The 24,742-nt window shown below is 35.5% G+C and overlaps 2 protein-coding genes across 4 annotated transcripts; both read right to left on the bottom strand.

The window, feature by feature from the left end:
* Positions 1-7,902: 7,902 nt before the first annotated feature.
* Positions 7,903-8,990, bottom strand: LOC149580606 (subtilisin-like serine-protease S). The gene is made up of 2 exons (XM_089792236.1): positions 8,789-8,990; positions 7,903-8,606 (listed from the first exon to the last, which is right to left on the bottom strand). The coding sequence occupies exons 1-2, from the start codon at positions 8,796-8,798 to the stop codon at positions 8,350-8,352; spliced, it is 267 nt and encodes an 88-aa protein (XP_089648362.1). The 5' UTR covers positions 8,799-8,990; the 3' UTR covers positions 7,903-8,349.
* Positions 8,991-11,225: 2,235 nt separating this feature from the next.
* Positions 11,226-24,233, bottom strand: LOC149580605 (sucrose transport protein SUC9-like). Of its 3 annotated transcripts, none has more exons than XM_089792215.1 (6): positions 23,617-24,233; positions 22,596-23,458; positions 20,395-21,197; positions 20,147-20,210; positions 11,711-11,754; positions 11,226-11,613 (listed from the first exon to the last, which is right to left on the bottom strand). In XM_089792215.1, the coding sequence occupies exons 2-6, from the start codon at positions 23,059-23,061 to the stop codon at positions 11,428-11,430; spliced, it is 1,563 nt and encodes a 520-aa protein (XP_089648341.1). In that variant the 5' UTR covers positions 23,062-23,458; positions 23,617-24,233; the 3' UTR covers positions 11,226-11,427. The 3 variants fall into 3 exon arrangements, with proteins under 3 accessions (XP_089648341.1, XP_089648350.1, XP_089648333.1); XM_089792224.1 differs by having other exon boundaries at positions 22,596-23,463; positions 23,617-23,960; XM_089792207.1 differs by lacking the exon at positions 23,617-24,233 and having other exon boundaries at positions 22,596-23,478.
* Positions 24,234-24,742: the final 509 nt, after the last annotated feature.

The raw sequence follows: 24,742 nt of genomic DNA, 5'->3' as shown, positions 1-24,742 counted from the left end.
TATTCTAGTTTATCCTTCTTGATCAAAATATTCTTTAAAACTCCTTGGATATTCTACCCTTAATCAGATATCCTTCTTAATTCCCATCTCATCTTCTTCAACACTTGCACACTATTCAATTCACATCTTGACCTTTCATATATATGAAATACAATGTCGATTAACATTGTAAAATTTCCATAATCCATTTGTAAAATAAATTATTTTTTGGATTCAATTCTGTGTGTGTTTTTTATCATCAATGTTTTGCATCGCACTACATGATCCATCATCAAGATGAAAAAGTACATAATAGTAAATATGATAGATCATGTAGTGTGATGTGAAACATTGATGATAAAAAAAAACACACAATCAAATCTAGAAAATAATTTACTATACCATGTCAATTCAGCTTGAATAACCTTCCAATTAAACAATTAAATCCATCAAGTCATCTTGCATAAACCAAAAAATAAAAGGAAATTATTATGATACATGTCGGCTTGAACTGAAACTAAGTCACTCAATTCCCACTGAGTTCCTTGGTAACCAACCTGACTCGGTTTACACTGAACTTCTAACTTGGTCACGTCTAAACTCCTCTGGTGACTGGCCTAGCTCAGCTTCAACTAGATTACTAAACTTGTCTTCTACTTGACTAATACAGAAGTCTTCTAAGCTCAATTCTAGCTGGAAGTGCTCAGTTAGAGTATAACATTTGTGTAACATCAATAACAATATACAATTGAATAATTTTTATCAACAATCTCCCTCTTTAGCATTGATGGAAACACAATATGTCATTATGAAAAGAAAAGTTAGAGCAATCAAATGATTCATAAGATTTTATAATATCCTTAGTTTCATTCTGAATCTCTATCTATCCATGAGAACTCCCTCTGGGATTCTCCTTCTACCATCTTATCTTCAAACACCATCAGATCAAGTTCTCCCTATTTCTGATATGCATATCACTTACTCTAGATTGGTCTCTCCCTCAATGAATATATGACATGATCCAATCTCTCCCTCTTCAAAATAACATGCCAAAGACTTGACACAGTGCTTTTACAATGTACATGATGTACTAATTCCTATGCAATGAGATCTGATACCAATTGGTCAAAATATAAGAGGAGTAATTGAGAGGGGAGGGTTAAATTAGTTACCACTAAAAGAAATCTAAATCCCTTAGATGTCAATAATAACCTCTCTTATAACTCATAGCTTGGTTAGAACTAGAAATCCTTTGTAACTCGGTTAACAAAGCAATCTGATATATTAATGTGCATTAACCTTTAGTAACTTAGTTGCAAAAAGATAAAGCAATAAGAAAATAACATGAACACATACGACACAAAGATTTAACATGGAAACCCAATTTGGAAAAACTACCAATGCACCTAGTTACAAGTTTTCACTCTTATAAAGTGAGCCCTATTAGGAGCCAACCCTGTTAAAGGTTACAAAACACATTGTTAGGTGTGATTCTATTGAAGGATTCAAATCAACCTAAGTGGCCTTGTTAGAGGTCTTAAGACACTTCAATCTAGAAATGCCACTTAGTTAGAGGATTTAGAAAATGATTGTTAAGTGAAATCTATTAAGAGATTTCTCCACTGCTACGATTGTTAAAGAGTAACAATGATTGACTTGATTGATGAAGCAACTAGATTGTAGATTCATATCACTATTTTGGTTTATCCTCTAGATCCTTCTTGATTAGAATATTCTTTGTAGCTCCTTGGATATTCTTCCCTTAATTTGATATCCTTCTTATTTTGCATCTTATCTTCTTCAACACTTGCACACTATTCTATCTACATCTTGACCTTTCATATATATGAATTACAATGCAAGTCAACTTGAATATCCTTACAATTAAATAATTAACATCCATCAATTTGGCTTGTATAAAACAAATAATAAAAGGAAATTATTCTGATTCAAGTCATCTTGAACTGAAACTGAGTCACTTAGTTACCATTGAGTTCCTTGGTAAATGACCTGACTCGATTTACACTTAACTTATAACTCAATCACGTCTAAACTCTTTTGGGTAGTCGACACATATGTGCGACTCCTAGATGTACTTCTCTCTGATTGACTATGAGATCTATGCCAGTGCTCACATAGCTCTTGTAGCTCATGAATCAACTAATCCAGATGCTCTTGCATCAATTGTAGCTCTACTGCTACAGGTGTGAAGATGTTTTAGTGGCATTCACAATATTGTCTCCTCACATATTAGATCTACAAAGTGGAAGGATTCCTTTCCTTTGTGGCCATGGTTGTCAAGATGTCCCTTACAATGGATCTCTACTCCTTCATACTAACTGCACAAGTTACATTTTTATCAATCATTTATCATGCATCATTTGTTCATATATTACTTTTGCATCAGCTTTCATACTTGGATCTCCTTCCTAGTACCTAGATTCTATATCTTGGATATAGGTAGCTAGTGGTGGTCAACTCAGCTCTCTATGCTCTGAATGTCTAGTCCTAGAAGGATGGGTACTGGTCTAACCTCATGGTGTGCAATATTGTAGTGGTCTAGCTACTATAAGAGATGTCATCGTCTCCCATTCTCTCCCACATGCTACTTGTGTATCCTCATCACCCTCAACCTCCATCATCTCTCCCTTTGGTAGATGCTCATCATTTTCATCATCATCATAGCCTACGTCATCCTCTCCTCATGATACTTTGAAATATGGACCTAGATCACCCATGGGGTAGCCATCTAGGAATAGGGGTTTCACACTCTCAACACTAAAATAATATAGATACTCCTGCATCCTTTAATGTAGCGAGTAGCTCAATGTCATCTGGGCCCTCAGTATCTGTCAGTGTCACATATCATCTATTGAAAATTGGTGTCTAGTCCTTGGGATATCTTTGTATCTAGTCTCATATAGATATCAAGGCACATATGGAAGATGACCCTACCAATGACTGAACTATCATAGCACTCTATCATAATAGTAGGACACCACTATGTACTTGTGTGTGCCCTCTAAAACCCTCTGCTTCTACATCCACCTCAGCTTCCTTACTGAGTCTAGCCATACTATCATGAGATGAAAGGGTCTCCAAGTAACATTAGTAGACTATAGTTGGTCAAATCTGGTCCTCCAATATAATATATCTCCAAACTACCAAGGATGGCTTAGTGTGCAAGTATACACTATCGGTGACTTTGATGGTATCTCAGTCGAGAACCTAGATGGTCTAGTGAATGTGAAGTGCTCAAAAGCCCACACCTATAGGAGTGTACATGTCATAAGAATTTGTTGTTGGTACCTCACAGACTTCCCTAACTCATAGTATAGATGTGTTATCATGCTCAGTCCCCATGCATACACTATTGACTCTCTCTTCATATGCCTAACTATATGTGCTAGAGGAGTAAGGAATATTGCACCCTTTGTGACAGGTATGATAGTAGTGGCAGTAATGCATCTAGCATAATCTTCCTAAGAAGAGGTGACTGTCCAAGGATAATGCTCTTTAGGTGCACTTGGTATGGTCTTTGTCTCTCTCTATATGACATACACATGCATTACTTAAAGTCTATCCTAATCTCTATGCATGATATGTTTCCTCGTGGTCTCATTGTCGGCCCATGAACAAGTAGGTGCAAGATCCAATACACATCCTCCAAAGTGATTTTCATTCTCCTATTGGTAAGTGGAATAAGCATATAGTCTCATCCCATCTCTTCATCAATGCTAGTAGCATACCCTTGTGGAATCTCACCCATGGCTGTTGTGCTACCCAATACATACATGTATCCTTGAGTATCTAGATATCTATTTCTCCCAGGTCCTAGATGTGCTCTCAAATGTATATCATCACATCCAACCTATAGTTCTCTCTCATAACTAGTGGATCTTATAATAAGGAACCTATTCGTTTAACATACCAAACTTTGCAATCCACCTAGTCTATATTTAGACTAGGTCTACCTCCTAAGGACTAGGTCAAACTCCCAAGGGACTAGGTCAACCTACCTTTTGGGTAGGTTGAAATGACCTTGAGACACCATAGACACATTAAGAACTAGGTTGAATTGACCCAAGACTAGGTCGACCTCTTACTAGGAACCCTATAAATCACCTATATGGAAAGATTCTACATCTACAAAAGCACAAATATGAGAAAGACATGAAATGATGTAAAGTACGGATCCAATACTTACCTCCTCAAGTGCAGAACTGTCTAATACATCCCATCGAAGTACCTCCATTCGTGGGGGCTACAGTGGCTTTGTCTTCGACATATCTCCCTTCTTCTTCTTTCCTTCAAGCACAAGGTATAAAATGAAATTTCAAAAGGTAACACAAGATTATATAACATTATGTTAGGTTACATTTTGGATATGTTTTACAAAACCCTAATTTTCACTCTTTTTATAATATCTTGAGCATAGTAGCTCTAATTTCCTCCCTGTCATAGGTGTTGGAACTGTGACTTAGTTACGTAACCTTTGAATACCCTCTTAAAGAATTCAAAGTTCATCTAGTAGTGTTTTTAGGGCTTCTTGTCATCATCTTTTATCTATAGTTCACTACATTTAACATGATCCTTTGTTTCACCTTTTCAAGAAGAACAAGTTGAAACAAGGGGGCATGGCTATCTATAAGTTTCGCCATCCTCCCATAGTAAGTCCTAGGTTATTTTTGATTCATCACTAACTTGTGATTTCATAGGATGTGGTTACTAATGTTTTCTTGTAGGATTTGTGCATATGGACTTTGTTATATCCTTTTTACAAGTGATGATTATGTTCTCTTACTTTATCTTGCATATGCACATAGTGTCATATCTCACTAAAATGGGCACTAAATGCACCTTCTTAAATTGGATGCACTTCAGTTTAAGACTTTTTAGCAACTCTTTCGTATGTTTTCATTTCATATTCACACCTTAAGCACACACCTCAATTCTTTTATCCTTCTTCTCTTAGGTGAAACAGAGGTAAGACCTAACGAATCCTTCCCTATTTTCCTTCTTCCTCACACATTCAATGAATTAAGAATTAATCTATGACTATCCTCTCTTTTTAGGATCCCAAAATCCTATATTGGATCTTTGGTTGACAGTATGGGACATCTATTTCACCTCTAGCCCCTGGTAGTCTACAAGTTGGAATAGGAAGACCTTGAAGGTTGACCTTCTAGACTAGGTCACTCTAGACTAGAGTAGGTCGATCTAAACTAGAATAGGTCGACCTAGGTTGGCCTAATCTGAGAACTTCTAGTGATTCAGGGGTTGGTGTTATTTAACTCCTTTGATAAAATTCTATTTGTGCACTCAACTCTTACAGAGTAGTTTTGTGAATATTCCATAAATTTACTATAAAAAAGCATTCAATCTCTCATTGGTACATAAGAAGAGCAAAAATAAATCATGTGTGGACACCCCAATCTAACTTAGGAAAATTGCAAGGTGAAAGCAAGGGTTGGTTTCTTATTCTTCTTTGCAAAGTGAGGGCATCATTCTTCATCAAGCATTAAAAGGCAAATATATCAAACATGGAGTTGTGAAGGGATCTTGAAGATGGTTAGATTACTTTAGCATTGGGGGCTTGGTATGACTTCTACATCATAAGTTTCATATCTGATTCTTTGCACCTTCATACATTTACATGTACATGAACACTTACATGCTAGGATTTCACTCATTGAGTAGACTCTTAGTATCTTAGTGCATTTGCATTCTAGATCTACACATCTAAGATACACACACACACACACACACACACACACACACACATACATGACATTTTTTCTAATAGTTATTCGTGGAGGTGACAATCACCAAAATAGGGGGTTGACTAAAGTAAACCCATTTATAGTCACTCATACACACAAAACTTGTTACAATTTTGTAGGATATCAATGGGAGGCTTACAAATCTGTAACATACTCTTCGAGAGATTTCAAGAGAAGTTGTTTATAGGTCATCATACTACATCAACCTAGTTGTAGGATGCCTTTCCAAATTGGCCTAGACCTTCAGTGCCTGTTTCTAGGGAGATTTTTGGGTTTTGCTTCTTTCGTTATTTTATTCCTGGATTTGTTATCAAAAGTTTAGAAATAATTTAGCTATGTGAGTTTAGAGCTAAAACACTTCTCCCTCTATGCATTTCAAGGTGAGTACTTTACCTCTTATTTTCCCTCCTTGCATACATTTACTTTCATATCTCTATTGGGCTATTTGTGTGTATTTGAGGTCTCTATTTGTCATATCTCTTATCAACATTGCATGAAAGAGAACCTTGCTAGCATACTTCCTTGACAAGTCTGTAGATTTTGTATTGGCATCCCTTTATCCTCTGTGGGATTTTTGCTAATCAAATTTAGGCCTTATTGAGAGTTATACTTGGAAGCCTTTCTTTCTCTTGTATTGAATGGCTTAGGGAGAATGTGTCAAACTTGCTTAGTCTTGTTTGCATTGTTATCATTGATATTATTTTCCTTAACATTTGGAAATTATTGAGATAAGGGAATATTTGATTTGATTTATACTATATAACATGGATTTGATATTTTGTTGTTCCTATGAATATAATAAAGGGAGTGAAACATCATAACAAAGTGAGAATATTGTTGAAGGGAGGCAGTCTAACCTTGTAAAACTATAAGGTAGCTATAGAATTCACACACCCGCATAGAAAATGTTCTTGAAATGATTAATTGATACATGTGAATTCACACACCCACATAGAAAATGTTCTTGAAATGATTAATTGATACATGTGCTTGCTTCAAGTGTCTACTTGTTTTTCTTTTAATTGGTTTACTCCAATCTGTGTTAATATGGTATTTGAAAAATGTGTGCATTAACTTTATTGAAATGTATTTCAAATGAAAATGAGACTTCATTGAAAAAAATACTCTCAATTTTATTGATTTTATCAGAGAATGTGAATGTGAGTAAATGCATCATCTTGAACATTTGAACAACGGAAGTTAGATTATGAATATTTTCAGTGTGAAATTTTTAACTTTTCTTGGATATGATTGCAAAGTTAAATCGACAAATTAGGGATGATACATTTTTTAAGGAAACTCATTTTCATAAAGTGAATAAATCAGTCTTCACGTTGTCATCTAAATTTTGTCAAAATCACTTTCATAAAATTAATCGGTAAAAGCATAATAATACCCATATATATGCATACATACATATATATATATATATAGGAAGAATAACAATTCCAAATTATTGAAAACATGGAGATGTGAGTTCAAATTAAGAGCACTAAAGGTCAAGTTGATCTAGTGGAACACATATTGGAAAATTTGGAATAAAGAGGTGAACTCAATCCTAATAATGGGTTTATGTGCAAGTTTGGATCTGTAAAAGTTGTAATGGAAGATATTTTGGGGTTGGATTGTATTGAATCTTATAAAATTTGAAGAAGATTAACTCATATTGTCCATGAACAAGGTTAGGTGAATTTGAAATCTTCTAAGAGACTCGTTATAGTGTATCATAAAAAGTGGAGATGTAGGAATATGTTAAACCCAATAGTCATGTCATTTCCTTTCAATGTTGAGTATATTAAGGCCACCAGTCATGACCTTGCACCTTCTCCCACCTCATCATTTATTACTTGTTTATATTTCTACAAATAACTTTGACTGACATATATAATGTACTCTAAAATAAATGTTAATAAGATATTTAAAAGTAGATGTAGCCATTTTTAATTCTTCATTTTTCTTTTTCTATTTTAAATATATTAATATTTTATATGTGCTCATTTATAACATTCAATTAATTATTGCCAACGTCGTACCAATAACCCCTTAATCACTTGCCACACCCATATAACTGATGGGACAGCCTAATCTCCAACTAAAAAAGTACCAAAGACAAAACAAAGTTAATTTTTTTTTTTCCAGATTCATGAAAACATAGATAATTTTTTCTAAATTTTTTGTTGTTTTCGATTACAAACTATGCAACTCATGAAGATCAAATGCAGAAATTTTCAAAATAATCTATGCTGTTTACAATCTTTTTGAAAATTGGTCAACTGTACATTTTTGTGGGAGGATAGCCACGGCCATAACTTATTACCTGTCTTCAGAACTTCACTTCATTGCTCCTTTCACTGCAATGGGGCTTCTCACCTTGTGATGGCCAGATTCCTATGTCCATTGCTTAATTTTTCCTTAAGTTCTTCTCTGGTTTCAGTACCACATAGAATAATTTTTTCTCTCCCATCTTTGAAAATGTAAGCTTGTTAGGCTTCAGTGCCACGACAAAACCTTGAAAAGAGCCTCCAATTCCTTTAAAAACCGCTGGTCCATCTGATACATATGTCATAGTTCTGCTCACAAAGAGAGGTCATTTCAACTCCGAAACAGAAATGGAAGGATAATTGAAGTTGTATATTGGTTCTCTATGTTTTGGGCAAGAAGACGGTCTTCTAGTTAAAATTTCCAGTCTACAAAAGAATGAGTTGTCCTCTTCTGATGCATCATAAACCAGGGAAGGATTTGAAGCCCTATTTGGATTAAGATGACCTGCACCGTAGTCAAATGGGCCTGCTGTTCCGTTTGAGAATCTCCTAATTGGCTTGTTGCTGTTGTCCATTCTGGAAGCTATGATTCCAAAGCATAAGCAAAATTAGATGCAAAATTGTATAATAAATATGGCTCAGGTAATGAGAAATGAAGAAATAACTTTAGGTACAAATTTGCATTACCATGAACTTGGTGAAATAATCCATGCCTTTAGTAGTGACATTATGTTACTGAAGGGTGCATGTATTTTTTATGTATACCTGTAGTCATAATAGCTGACTTAATGGCTGCAGGGCTCCAATGAGGATATGCCTTCTTTAAGCAAAGTTGCAACACCAGTAAAATGGGGGCACGCCATAGATGTGCCTGAGATTATGTTGAAGGGAACCCATCTAAGATCGTAAGGCTCATCAGTAGGACTTGAGGCTCTTGTCCATGCTGCAAGGATGTTCACCCCCGGTGCTGTAATGTCAGGGTGCATTAAACACTCAAAACATTTTAATGAAGACATTCAAACGTCCCCTGCTTTACAATGATGGAATTCATGCAAAAGAAAATCAGAGTTTTCAAGCTTGAAATATGACCTTGAGTATGTCTGGAGTAAGACTATTTGGGCCTATAGAGGAAAAGTCTGCCATTACTGGATTTGGTTTTATATTCAATTTTGTTTCCGGGCGAGAAATGTAAGCTACAGGATACCTGCATGACCAGAATATCTTAGAGTACAGTGCTTTGATGAACCCTTAACAGCAACAGCCTTTATAGAGAATGGTTTACTAAAAGCAAATGTCTTGCCCTAAACTTATGAGGCAAAACACAACCAATTTTTTTCTGAAAGTTAAACTAAGGTAGCATGAATAGATCTTTACTTGCTATGAAAGTCCTATCGAACTGTTTAGGTATCTGGATAATCAATTCACATTCCTCGAGGATGTTAGAAAGCTACTACCTCGATCATTGAGTTTGTAGTTGAGGGAGTTAGTTTGGCATAGAAGAATTTTTACATTCGAAATATCTAGCCTCAAGTTCCCATAAAAGGTCACCTGGTTGTCTATCATTGATTTCAATATCAAGTTATAACAAGAGTAAAATAATGTTATTGTTGTAAATCTTTCACCTTCTATACTCCAATTAAGACACTCCGTATATGCAAGTGAAGTTCAATTGTAGTTGGAATGGTTCTAGGGTTTGCGAACATGGAGATGTTTTATTAATTGTCCTAAATGTTTTGAATACAAGTTGTCCTACCACATACATACCTTTCCCATTTATCTTCCATTTTCATTTAATTGTGTATATATATATCCCCTTAATGAACTTCTCGTCTATAATCCTTTTTCCACTTCGACCATTTTGGTAATTTACTAATTAGGTGCTAACTAGGTCCCCAATATTAATTATTTATTGCATTTGTTATCTTATTATATTTTTATTTTAAATTATTTATTTATTTGCGATCATTATTATTATTATTCTTTTTTAATTTACTAATTAAACCCTACCATTCAATACCTATCCACTCACAAGATAGGTTTATGCTCAATAAAAATCGATTGTTTACAACCCCTTTGGATTGATTTGAATTAATTTCCTGATTCATACTGCTAAACCCCATGTCAAAGGTAAATCCATCTTCTCTTATTTGAAGCTTCAAGGCCGACTTCTCAACTAGTACTAAGGATAATATTGAAGTCTGAGTCGTTCCTATCAGTTTCGACCAGATTTAGCTCAAATACAGCTTATATTAAAACCTGTTTATATTAACTGCATCCATTGCTTCTTAGTAGACTTTTCCAGTTATACAGTTTAACCTCATAATGAATAGTCATACAATTTATCCTCATCATGAATAGTTCCATTATTAAACGAATGTTTCAATTCACCTTTCTAAACCCTCCTCAGCATAAATCCAATTTGTTCAAACAGGTGGGTTTAAAACTAACTGAAATGTCATATGTGTAATGAGCCTTTCAGGTTTTTGGTATAAAACTTGGACGTTTCATGTGAAACCAAACCACTCATGCTTCTTAATCCCATACCAAGATTAGGTCATTGTTTCTAGATTCATGTTTAGATCAAACTTTATAACATGTGCCATTCCTTATGTGGCATTGGACCTTCACATTCAGCAAGAATTTCTCAAGCTTTGGTACTAAGATAAAGACACGGTCGATGATTTATTTACCCAATATAAATAGGTGAAAAAAAAGGTTTGGAAACAACGGAAACAAAACATAAAAGATGTTTCATGCCGAACCACCTCACACCTGATCTAGAGGATATATTCACCATTAACGATTGAAATCATACTTAATAACACTTCATTGAGCTAAATCAAATTTCATCTGATACATGAGTTAAAGTGAAACATTGAAAATATTTGCAAATAAATGCATTAAATTTTGAAATTAAAATGCCAGACTAGCCATGAAAGACACAGCATCATTGGTATCTCATCTAAAAGTTTTAAATATTCCCTTGTATAATTTTAACCGTGTAAAGTTTCTCTAGCATAACTAAAAGAAAAGAATATGGCAAATTATACCGATTTTCTACATTCTAATGACCAACTTATAGCTGTCCATTACTTCATAGATAAAGAGTGGTTGAACCTACTGAAGTGAGACCAGCCTATTTATTTTGCATTTGCTAATAATATTTTCCAGAATCAACATCATTCAGTTTTGAGACACTTGGTAAAAATACAAAATTTCTTTAATCTTGAGTAGATATATTATATCTTGACAAACAAAGCAAATTTGTAGGTTTCCTTGTACAACATTATGCATTCTCACAAGCTCGTGAGAGATGGGTCATTAGGCAAAAAAAATTATTGAGTGCTAGATGTAGTCAGTCCAAAAAAATGACATTTGAAGTAGAGTGACGATATCAGGGATCATCAAGGAATGGGAGAACTACTAGTTCGTAGCAAGCGAGAAGGATGAAACTCAGGAGGTGGTGAGGGTAGCAGAAAAAGAGCTACTGTCCCACCAGCCAACGCAGAAACTGATGCCAACACAAATGCAGGGAGATTTCCACCTCCAAATAGTGCATCCCATGGTCCACTTCCTATAGACACAATAATCTGAAGAAGCAATACAATAAGCTGTGCATAGAAGATCTGACAGAAAAATTGAGTTGAAGAGAAGAAATTATAATGTGAGAAACAATTAAACATTTACCTGTGGAATGACAATTGAAAGATTAAGAACTCCCATAGACAGTCCTGAAATGACAAAAGCAAATTTCAAATGATTATGCTTTTCTTCATTTGAAAATATGACGTTGACTTCAATCAGGGTAAAAACACACACTTGTATCATTTTTTATCAATGAAATACCGCAATAAATCAATGACACAGAAAACTTCTGCAAGTTCACTACCCAATCAAAAGGCCAAGGAAACTTAATTATTAAAGTAACTAAAATTATAAACTATGCAGTATGAAGCAATAGAACAAAATTTAAATAATCTAAAACTAAATCTTCAAAGCATTAAAATGTCAGAAAAGACATTAAGATTGTATTTACAGCCAATCTTGTGAAAAGGCCACTTCATATATTTGGAGCATACTTAAACAGATCCAAGAAAAGTTTGCCTATGGAGAACAAGACTATAGCCAGAAGGATCAGAAGGGCCAGAATCCTTTTCAATCACCACATTAGGGCAACAATAAAACTTCACAATTCTTTTTTAATATGGTTGTTATCTTTGAGACTAGCGGAAAATTCACTTGTTAAATTGCAAACTATTGCAAAGCCAACAAAAAGGGAGGAACATTTCTCTGCTTGACTAAAATAATGTTCCATGACAAGAGACCCTTGACCCGTATGAGAGTTTTAGATGAGGCTGGTAGCAAGTAGAAATTTGTTGAGGGTTGATAACTTGATATAGAGTTATACGGGAAGAAATGTTATCACCCCCACGTCTAAGTTTCTGATTTCACATTCCTCACATTCCTCAAAAAGGAATACAAGGAGAACAACTTTTGAAGAGAGGTGTATTAGGAGTGCTCCTGCTTCAGGATTGGCAATCAGAAAATTTAAGAAAAGCCAGGAAGGAAACTTGCCTCTCGAGTCTCAATGATCCTGTGGATAGGACCCTTGGCTGTATCTAATTCTCAAATATTTTTGTTCCTTTTGTCCCTTTTTGTGAGTCGGAGTGACTGTTGCTGCTAGCCTGTACCTTAACACTGTAGTTTTTCTGTTCATTGGGGTCCATCTATAAATATTTTCTGATTTTTTAAAATGGGTTGGGAACCTTTCAAAATCTCTCCTTTATGATTATTTAAACAAAAATAGTGTTGGTGTTTTCAAACTACTAAGCAACAAAATACTCAAATACCAAGAGGATGAGAAAACACAATAATCTAAGGATCAGCTAATTCCCATAAACAATTACATTTCTTAAGATCTGGACCCAACTTCAACAAAATCATGAACGATTCTCTACTCTTTTGGCTCTGTAAAACCAAGGCGGGTGCACCTGAGGGATAAAAGTTTTACAATCTGATACTACATACATATTTCATTTATTCCATGGCATTCTATAACAATATTTATCCCTTATAGCAGATTGGTCAAAATTCTTCTTAGATTTACAGATAACTCTGGGAAATAGCGGCTAACACTTAGAAATTAAATACAAACAAGTGCTGACCAGCTTTGATATTCTTCAAACATTTAAAGTAAAATTGATTTTGATTTTAAGCTTCATGCTCATTCATTGTTTCTCTAGACTAAACTAGTTGATCAGTGCCTCATCCATTGGGATTCAAAGTCTATCCAATTTATGGATCTAATTGACTGCATTACAATCAATATTATCGGCAATTCTCATTGAAACTCATTCTTACACATATCCTCTCTACTATCATGGAGATCCTATCATGTTCACTGAAACATTTACCCAATTCATTGAACTAAGAGCAATAGTGAAAATGATATACTACTTAACCTAATTGCATTCAATTGGACAAGCTTTGCTCATGCAATTTCAAGATAACCAGATAATAAAAATGGAGACAAGATTCATGAAGAAAAGATATGGGGACAGTTCATCTTTATATTAATTTCCTTTGAAAATTGTATAATTGTAGTAGACTTCAAAACGACTCAAGATTAGGCATCAAGATCCTATAACATCAATGTATTCTCAAATACTTTCAAAGAAAACACATCATAAAGTTTGCATCAAGACTGGACCAAATAAGACTTAGTAAAAATTAAAATTATGCAATGACTCGGACCCTTTCTCTAACCTTGAGATCTCACTTATATAGGGTGAGATGCAACAAGCTTTAGGTATAGAGAACTGACAACTGTCCCTAAGACCAAAATATTTACATTATTACTATCATAAAGGACAAGAGTTTGTGCAACAAATGTTTTTCAATATGAATATTCTTTGGTGGGACCACTTTCTATTACATCTTCTATAGCCAAGAGGATTTCATGATTGGCCTTGTTGTTGTTGTTCATCCTTGGAGTGTGTGATTACTGACTCTGCATGTGGGGTGCCTTGTTCTGGTACTTGCAAGCTGAGCTGGACTTGAGATATTTCATCCGTGTCCTCTTGAACTGACAAATTGACAATTACCTTCAGTTGCTCTGTTGTCAAGTCATCATTTTGGGGCTCCACTCTAGTAACTGCAATTGGTTGCTTTTCGTGTCCTCTTCTTCTTTTACTAATGTGTCAATTATCTATACTTCATCTTGTTCCATATCCTCATCATCAGTTTCAGCATATTCCAACTGCTTCGCATGAACTAAATCTACTATCCACTTGTCAAAAAATGTGTCATCTGGCCAATCAAAATTTAGAAGATCATGTTGTTCCTTCATTACATATTCTCCTAATTTATCAATCTCAACAAAATCTTGCCTCAGAGAATCAAAGAATAACTGAACTTTCACAACTTCCTCAGTTGTGGCTGCCCACCATGCATTTCCCTTTTCATTTATGACTTAATTCATTCGAAGGCATAACAAATCATTTAATTCCTAGGCCCACTCTTCCTTATTTTTCAATTTATCTTTTTCATCTATGGCATGTGGGAACAATCTGAAGCTGACCCTCTTATACTTATCTAGATAACTTATGATTTTTTTTTGCAATGCAATTCTTTTATCATCAAACTCTTATATGTCATTGGTCAAATCATAAGTTTTCTCTATATATTCATGGGATAAACTAATAACAGAATAGCATAGAAGAGTGACACCCTTATTTCTTCTGATCCATTTGTTGACAATTGGCTTAAGAGCATCATCACTTGTTTTCAGCTCTTCCCATGTATTCAATACCTTTGTTAGCTGCTCATAGAAGGATAGCCAATCAATTTTTTTAATTAAATACATAATAGCTCCCCTCAACCTTTCCTCATACTTGATTTCCAACTCCACATGTAATGTCCACAATTTGCTCTTTTCTTCTTCAAAATCTTCTGCAGTATAATACTGTGGCCTTTGTGGTGTGTCTGGGATTTCAATGAGAGGAGTAGATTTAAAAGGCTCCACTCGTGGATGAGGATAGGTGATTCTTGGCCTAGTGGATCGCCCCATTACTTTATTCTCCAATTCAATCCTCTTTTGAACTTCTTTATTGTATGCAGCCAAAACCTTCTCATACATGTCTTGCAATTCCAAACTTTCTCTTTTGTCTCTTTTAGCTGTGGCTAAGGTGAAGTTGGCTGACTCAACACCTAGCTCTGTGGCCTCTTCAGTGGTAGTTTCTTCAGCTCTTGTTACAATCAGGCTGCCTATCAAGCCAGTATCATCAGGCTGGGAAGAGGTAGTCCTAGATCCTTTCCTCATTGACCAAATGACCAGTGCAGCAAGGTCTTCACTAAATTTAGCACCTTTCATTTCTTTCTTCTCCTTTTCCTCTACACTCAATTTATTTGTAACACAATTAAAAATCATAAAATCTGCAATATCCCAATTGGGTAGCAGTAACACCCCGGATGCTTTTATCATTTGTCTCCCTTCTTCAGGGGTCAAGCTCTTGAAATCTTGCATCATCTCTTCCTTGACTTGGTTTTGTACATCTACCTCTTTCATTTCTAGATGTTCTGTTTTCAATTTGCTGCATCTTTCCTCAAACTTTCCAATATTTGTTCTCCAAGCAAATTGGTAAAAGGCTCTTGATTTGATAAAATTATCATCAGAAATAAGTTCATGGCAAGCTTGTTCCATCACGGGGTCAACTCTCTTCCTTTGTAATCTGCCACAGTTAACTCAAGGCTTGGCATTGGAGGTTCCTGAGGATTCCCCTCTTCTAATTCTGCTTGAGTAATGAACACTCCCCCTTGGGATCCCAATTGCTCCACCTGCTCCCTATTGAGCTGTTCATCTCCTATTTGTAATGGGGATTGAGTGGTGAATATTCCTCAATTTGAGGTGTTTGTTCCTTTACTATTTTTTGCCTCTTGGGCAAGGGTTCATCAAGTCTTTCCTCAAGAACAACACTGGTTGATCCCATTATATGTTTTCCTTTATCCACAGTGGCCCTTTTTTATTTTGGATCACACTATAGATAGGTCTCTTTTGAACAATCAACTGCTCTGATCCTACTGTAGGGGTAAAAGATAATCTTTTCATGACGTCTTTGGCTTTTTCTGGAAAAGAATTGATAAAGAATAGTTTCTTTTCATTCATGACCTCCATAATTTCAGGAAAAGTGGTCATTAGTTTATTTAACATGTCTGCCTTTTTTTTTGCATCAGCTAGAGGCTTGTAATTATTATCAAAACAATGAATGAATTCCAAAAATTTAGAAAAAAACTCTCCATTTTCCATTCTTAATCTCTTGCTCTTGCAAAGAGAACTCATTTCTTATTATATCCTCAGGAAAGTAGGGTTCATAATTTTTTGAACCAACTTTAGCCCTTCCTCTGAAAACATCAAAAAATCCCTCAGTGTCACAAAAACGGGGATGAGACACAACCATCTTGTACTAGTCCAAAAATTTATACAAGAATAACCAACCACCCTTTGTGATTATGAAATGGTGGGCCACAATACAAGTGGGGGAACTTGAGCCTCTATTTCTTCTAGCCAATTGTGCTTCCTCCAATCCCCCTATTTGCCACAGCATCTCAGCAATCCCTACCTTCAAAGGCACCTAGTAGGGCAATACATGGGGAGTCCCTTGGAAACCATATACCCTAAAAACTATAGAAACAGGGTAAGGTATGATATCAGCGCAATTATGTGATACTTTCAAATCAAAAGGATTATCCATAGGTCTGATAAAATCCATCAGTGCCTTGGAGATTCTGGGATTATCCCTTAACAAGAGGCTTCTCAATCTAGAGGCAAAATACCTATCAAACTTAACAAAACTGGCCTCCTCTCCATCCCAGGTCATGTCTGCACTCCACAACTAGGCTGGTAGAGCTTCTTCTTCATACTTTCAGTTCAGGACCATCTCCTTTTCAAAATATGTAACTCCTTTAAATAGGAACATGTGCATTAACAATGAATAATGGCCAAAAAGTCTTTTCCACTTTGCTCTTTGCAATTCCAACTAACCCTATATGGATCTCTTCTGCTATATATGATGCAAAATAAAAAATAATATCAATACCAAAAGAAGAAATGTGAGTGATCATATACATGATTTTTATTGGCATAAAATTCTGCTCATCCTCACCAAAAACCCTACCCAGAGTCATATATATTGCTATGGCCCTAGAAGTGAAAAATTACTTCTTAAAGGGCTCTTTAGTAGATGTTGTAACCACTGGCAAATTTTCAATTGAACCCAAGCGTGCCCTCAGTGCACCCTGCTTGATCTTATCCCTCTTAGACAAGTATTCTTTCTCCAGTCCTGGCAGGTCAACGGTTACATGATAATCTGAAAATGGTTCTAGAGCAAAAACTTCTTGAATTCCTTCAACATTTATTCGTACTAGGCATTCCCCGTCTATTCTTCTCACTATCATGGCTGTTGGGTTATAATTTTAGGCAATGGCCATGAGCAGGTTAGAATCCATAAAAACACTAGGGACCACTAGTTTTCCCGAATCAAAATTCTAAATGTTTCCATGGGGAGCAAACAATTTTCTTTCTGTGAACCACTTCTTAAAAAGATGAAGCCTTGTTTTAGTAGTAGTAGCATCCCTAACCCAATTCCCTCTATCATATAAGCCATCCGCAATCTTGAGCTTAGGGTTGACAAGAATTAGCTTTTTCATCTAGGCAGACTCATTTGTAGACTCAGGCAATAATTCAAGAAGGTCATCATGTATATGTTTACTTGCATAATCTACCTTTCCTGAGAAAACTTTCTTTGGAGGCATGTTTACTATTGACACAAAATACCAAAATTCTTTACTATCTAATGGATTTGGATACTTACTTGGCTGTTTGTTACTCTTTCGCTGCAATTATGCAACACAATATGGATATTGGAAATTCTTTCGCACTTTAATCACGCAAGGAACAATTCTTCGATGGCTCCCAGCTCTCTAAAATTTTGAAATTCGTTTGCATAGAGAAAACTCAGTGAAATCCTGCAATATATCTTTGGTTCTAGTTCGCACAGGGAGCTTTCAATTTTCATAAATGAAATGTAAGGAGAACAGGGTGGTATCACCTTCTAATTTTGAAAACACACCGTTGATTCTAAAAAATCTGACGATTTAGGAATAAAATCCTGAATGACTCACTTTCGATTTGCCAAGTTGGCAGTCAACCCAATCAAGTTTCTCCACATAAGTTTTTCCTTCCATTGCTGGCAACTTATTTTGTACCCAGTGGCGCTCATGTACACGTGTCACACACTCGCTATGTCAATATGCATAAACATCAAGCAACTCCTGCATGCAACATAACGACCATTGTTGATTGCAACTGTGGTGAGTCCTTCTAAAATTCCCTTTGGTCGCCATGTCGCGTGCACTAAAAGTCGAGCAAGTTTCCATAGCGACATGGCACCCAACATCAATCAACACAAATCTTATTCTGAGTGCAAATCCCAATGGCATGTGACATCAGACTAACTTGAGATGCTGGCATGGTCATTTGCAACAGTTAATCCTTTTGGCACTGCTTTTGAAAATAGGTCCCATCGTGTTTTTCCTTTCACTGGAGGTCGCTATGTCGCAACTGGTGAAGTTCTTAAAATTTCCAATGGCGACATAGTGACCACCGTATTTTTTGAAGAAATTCGACACAGTGAAGTAACGCGCGTTCATTTCATGGTTAACTCTTTATTGCACTTGACACATCTGACGTTCCATAATGATGACAAGGCTTATTAATAACAGACAGAATTTACAGCGCTGTATTTACTTTTGGCGCCGTTGTGTTTCTCTTTTGCAGGAGGTCGCCATGTAGCAACAGGTAAAAATCTTGCAATTCCCGACGACGACATAGCGACCACTGTTGATCTTGAAAGATCTGACAGCATGGGCAATACACATTAAAGTCATGCTTATTTGACTGGGTCCCAGGTGTAATACTTACTTGGTCGCTATGTTGCATGAAGTAAAATGAACGCAAGTTTTCATAGCGACAAGACGACTACCGTAGATCTTAAAAAGATCTGACGATGAGGAACCTTTCGGGGAATTATGAAGCAAAAATATAAATTCTTTTAAAAGTTCCCAAAAATATAATTATTTCAAAAATGATTTGTCCCGCTCAATTTAAAAGGTGAAACATATGACCTAAAGGGCTCACTTAGGTCATAAATATGGTTTAATTAGGGTTTTTGTTAGGGCTAATCATTTTTGATAAGACCAAACCCTGATTTGCTCATAAAAACCAGGAAAATTCATAGAATGACATGTTCATAAAAACATGAGGCAAAAACATGACCAACAAATAAGACATGCAATACAAAGCTCTAGTTTGCATCAAGTTCAAAAGCATAAGTGCCACTATCCTTGTAAATCACAACAAAGGGGCCAATTAGATGATAATTGTTAATTAAAGTCAGAAGGCTATTTTATTGAAATGAGCTAAATATCTCCGGCCACATGCCGTTTGAACTTGTGGGGTGATCTCATATCCCCCGACCCTTTTTTTGCGAATACTTAATATTTAATTAATAGAGAAGGGACTATTCATCAAAAAAATGAGCTAGATATTTCAGACAAGAGCAGTGTGAGTGATATTTTTGACTGTAAATAGCTGTGATTTCAAAATGTTGTTACTTTATTTAATCTACTAAGTTAATAACATTCCTCATAGGTATTTGATAATTTGAGGTTAGTTATTCAGTTATGCATAAATGTTGATGTGGTGTAAGTAATAATTTCAATGGGCTCTCTACTATAGAGCAACTGCTAATTCTGTATTCTGAATAATTTGCATTTCTTCATATCCCTCAAGAGCAATATTCAAATATACTATGTACTTCCAAAACCAAAAAACAGTTGCACTGCAAAAGTAAACTCAGAAGGGATTGTGTTGATTGAATTCGCAGTAAAATTACTCACAGCCTTGGAAATGTTCATAATAATCATGAAAGCATAAAAAACCAAAACAAGTTGATTTGAGGGAATATGTTGATTGAGTTGACAGTGAAAATTACTGACAGCCTTGGAAATGTTCAAAATAATTGTGAAAGCATTAAAAAGAAAATAAGTTGATTAAAGAATATTTACCTTGACCTGCTCCAGAATCTGAAGTAAAGGTTGCTGTTAATGCAAAAGGAATGCTATATGTTACCTGCAAATGTCACAGGTAATCAATCTTTATCAAATTCATAAACTGTAACTATCCACAGCACGGAAAATAGCGCTTACCATGATACTTTGATATCAAATTAGTCACTTAAATAGAAACTAGAAATTATATATGTATATACGTAACATCCAAGATAACAGTCAAAGGGGGAGAGTCTAAGACATACCGCAAGAGGTGCTCCAAGGGCTGCAAAAACAACCAAAGCTGCAATTTTAACAGAACTATGAGGAGGTACAGATTCATGATTTTCAGCAAGTTTGGTGATGATAACAGTACATGCAAGCAAAAGGCACAGGATGAAGTTTGCGATTGCCCACAATAATTTAGGGCCTATCCTGCGAGCCATAGTTTCTATCATCAAAGAAGTTGCTCCTAGCATTATTGAATTTAGCATTAGGCCAAATGATCCTACTCTGACACCTTCATCATATAAAATTGGAAGAGGTTCAGGACCAAAAGGCTTTCCCTTATAAACTTCTCGACCCATCCAATCTGTGTCAAAGAGTAAGAAGGGGAACCACGCAAGCCATGTCAGTGCAGTTACAATAAGTAAATACAACATTGGAGGAGGGAGATCTCTGAAGGCACCAAATAGCTCCCATATGAATGTCTCCTGGGTTTCTTCATCAGCCTCCTCCTCCTCATCATCTTCATCATTTTCATCAACTGGATTATGAATTTTACCTCCCGCTGCCTTTGCCCTTGCTTTTGCTTCTGCTTGAGCCTTTGACCATCTTTTTTCAGGGGTGGCTGTTACACTGAGAATGGTAGCAGCCACTAAGAGGATTATTGCTATAAAAAATGCAGACTTTAGATTAGCACAGCTGACACCACAGGCCTCTGTTCTGGTGAACGGAAGAACTTTATACCATTTACTGTAAGAACCACTCGCAAATCCTAACACATTCCCTACTGCCATAAACAGTGAGAAAAAGGCATTGGCACTCCTAGTTCGTCTCTGGTTTTTTCCTGGCAGAGGAAAAGCATTTAGAAATACATATGGGTGGAGCTTCAAGAGGTGCTAGAATTCAGTAAAATATTTCATTCATCATATTAAAGTCTTTCATTTAGCAAGAGAATACAATCTAGAGTTCATGTATGGTTGCCTAGTTTTAATTTCTTGTGGCTATTTGTAGAGAGCAAAATTTGCTCATGTAAACACTATATTGAGTCCTTGAATGATAGGGAGACTCCAAATTCTTCCCTCAAAATTTGCACTACTTAGCCCATGAAAATAAATGAACAACTTTTTCCTTGGAGTGAAATTCCCTATGGACAATGTCCCTATCCAAGGCATGCGAAGAAATCAGACCTTTCTGGGATATAGTCAATGAAATATAAACCAAGTATTGATGTTCTTTTTGGCAAAGTCTCTTCATTGAGAAAAGAAACTGCATTTGCAGTAGAGGAGTCTTTAGTTGGAACTTGGTACACACTAGAATATAAAAAATCCAGACCTATCTGGCACTGCCTTTGATGAAATATGCACTCCTAACAAGAAATGCTCGACATAAGATAATGGTATATACCCTTTAATGAGCATAATTATTCAAATTACAACCATCAAGAGCTAAATTTTAAAAATCTGTAACCATTAATAAAATCTAATGATAAACGATAGGAAATTATTGGCTTCAACCAAAGCCTCTTTGAATGTGGCATGCAAACAATTTCAAAGACCTATAAGGTCTATCGTAATGAAATATTTTGCTTGATGAAAATTTTGAAAGCAAAAACAATTGGTAAATCCCCTTATAAATGGTAAATAAAAAAAATCCCATAGGTAAAACTTCCTCCAGAGGGAATAAATATAGTTGATTGCGGATTAATACAGTAATAGTTTCATGAATCAAAACACTAGTTTCCGTAGATTAAAAATTAATCACCTCACCATCCTGTAATGGTTGATCTTAACAGAGACATTCTGTAAACATATACTTCCTTCAAGGTCTGTTTTCTGCATGGCTAAGGTAAGGAGGTTTTCCCAGACAGCCCTTCATGGAAAAGTCTTGAACATTGGGCATTGAAGATTCAAAACCTCGAGAGATGCGGAATGTCAAAGTTTTGCATTAATCAAAAAGGTTTCTTTCTCTAAATATTTGAGTTGCTTTATACATGGTATTTTTTGTTGAAAATTTTCTATAAATGATCCTGTTCAAGCGGGATTGGAGCTAACACCAACATAGGAGAAATGTCCGCAAGTTGACCGTTACCTTGAACAATACTACAAGATGACATTGAAAAAAAGAGAGGGGAAAAAGAAATATACCTCAAAAAGGCTGTAAGGCCGGCCTTACCCATCATCTTAAACATAAACTTTCTAGATACCATTGCAACAAATAGCAAAACAATATAAGCGCGACATACCTGATAAATCTGCGAGGAGTGCCCTGCAAGGCCCTTGAAGCATATTGTTGGCAAGATCAAGAAGCCAAAACCCTAAAACAAAAATAGTAATAGCTCTTGGCCTGTATGAGATTGAATCACCAAGCATATATCCCAAATCTGCTGAAAATCCAATGAGCATAACTGCCATTACCACAATGCATGCTCCCATAACTATAAATGGCCTCCTTCTACCCCAGGAGCACTCGCATCTATCACTATAATACCCCACTATTGGTTGCACAAACATGCCAGAAATAGGACCACACAGCCATATGTAACTAGCCCATGTATGAGGAATACCTAAAACCTGCACATATGGCGTCAGTAAAGAGAGCTGCAAAGCCCATCCAAATTGCATCCCTGCTGCCACTGATGCAACCCTTGCTAGAGTTCTCAGGGGAACTCCATTCTTCACTTTTCTTCCCACACGAAGATTTCTATTCATGATTAAAACAATCCCCCCAACTCCAAAAGATTGGTATCGTATGACAAATAACAGCAATTTTTCAATGAAACTCACAATCAATTTCTATGGCGATAAAAGAGCTTTCAAATGACGGGTAGGCCGATAACATTAACTATTGCATGAAACTAATGATTCCAGATTATATACATATGATGTCAAAGAGCAATTGCTCCAAGAATGTAACAACTACAGATGATGGGTATGGAAACAACAATCATCCTCTGACTCCAATAACTTTCTCTGATGGGCATGATGATAACAGTTATATTTCAATGTCGCGATACTCATATTCATTCAGAAGAAATGTAAGATCTCCTTCAGAGATACTAAACCCCCTCACAAACCCTATTGCTTAATTCCTTTCAGGCTCCCAGCTCTTTTCTACATCAATTGTATGCATAACAATGGCATTAAAAACAATCTATAAACAAAAAATGACATTAAAAACACACTATTAACATTACATGTAAAATGTGATTGCATTGTCATACGAGTATCTAATATACATGATATACGGTAAACTACCTCATTTACCTTTCTGTGACAATCTCAAAACCATGGGTTTCTTTCTTTTTAAAACTTTCCAGAGAGAATTTTATCAATTCCAATACTGTTTTGAGATTCTTTGGGCGAAGAAAGTGCATGTAATCTACACGTGGCAGGATTTTGATGCCATCCACCTTGGTACAAATATATTTGTTAGAGTAATCGAACATTGAACTGCGATCTTTTTAACTTACAGAACAGAAATGAAACGTGTGAAGATCGTGTCAGCCTGTTTGATATACAGGTGGCTCTCAGCTGTGATTACTTTGGCTTCACAAATCTACTCGTATCAGACCAAGTTTGTACTTATCTTGTACACTTCACATAACTATACTGCATTTAAAGCGGAAGAGTGAGTATAACATCACCAACCCATAAAAATTATGAGATTGACATTTTTAAGATCATAGACATTTTATTCCTTCACAAAAATCTAAATCTAAAGATTCTCTGTACACTTTAAACAGGGCTCTTATCCCATTCCAACCAGTTTTCATGTAGCTGAATTATGATTTTTTTATATTTTTAATTTTCAAGTAGCTGAATTATGATTTTATTATTTTTAATGTTTAATATATAATATTGGCAGAAATGTTTCCAATTGTATGTTAAAAATCCGAATTCATAATAATATATTTTTTGGTAAAATTTAGTTCAGATATTATTTAGTTCAATATCAAGGTTATTTTCAGAATATTATATATTTTTATAATAATCATATTTATTTAGACATTCAGTCTATTATCATTGTTGTATCTTTAGTATTATCACATCTATATCTATATTCACCATAATAGACCTTAACCTTCCCTTGTCACCATTCCTCCTCTGTGCTTAGATGTTCGTCTATATAAATGATATATTAAACGGTGAAAAAATTGATACAAGATCTAATGGGTAAGATTTGATTTAAGTGTGAGATTGCTAAACACCTTTACCTATGAACTTTGTCGCACCTTGTTTTGGGATGTATGAGGAAAAAGGTGACTTGATTCGCACTTTGAGATATTTTGTCAGAGCACACGTGTGTGTTTTATACAAGAATAAGGCAAGTCATAAGAATTCTCAAAGATTATGCAATTAGATTTTACTTTCCAAAATCTTAATGGTTTGT

Source organism: Cupressus sempervirens, chromosome 1 (assembly GCF_028749045.1).
Source record: "Cupressus sempervirens isolate cs-2001-9-10 chromosome 1, ASM2874904v1, whole genome shotgun sequence".
In the NCBI taxonomy this organism is placed as follows: domain Eukaryota; kingdom Viridiplantae; phylum Streptophyta; class Pinopsida; order Cupressales; family Cupressaceae; genus Cupressus; species Cupressus sempervirens.
Note: the sequence above shows the minus strand (reverse complement) of the source record. Positions and strands in the feature narration are given on the sequence as shown.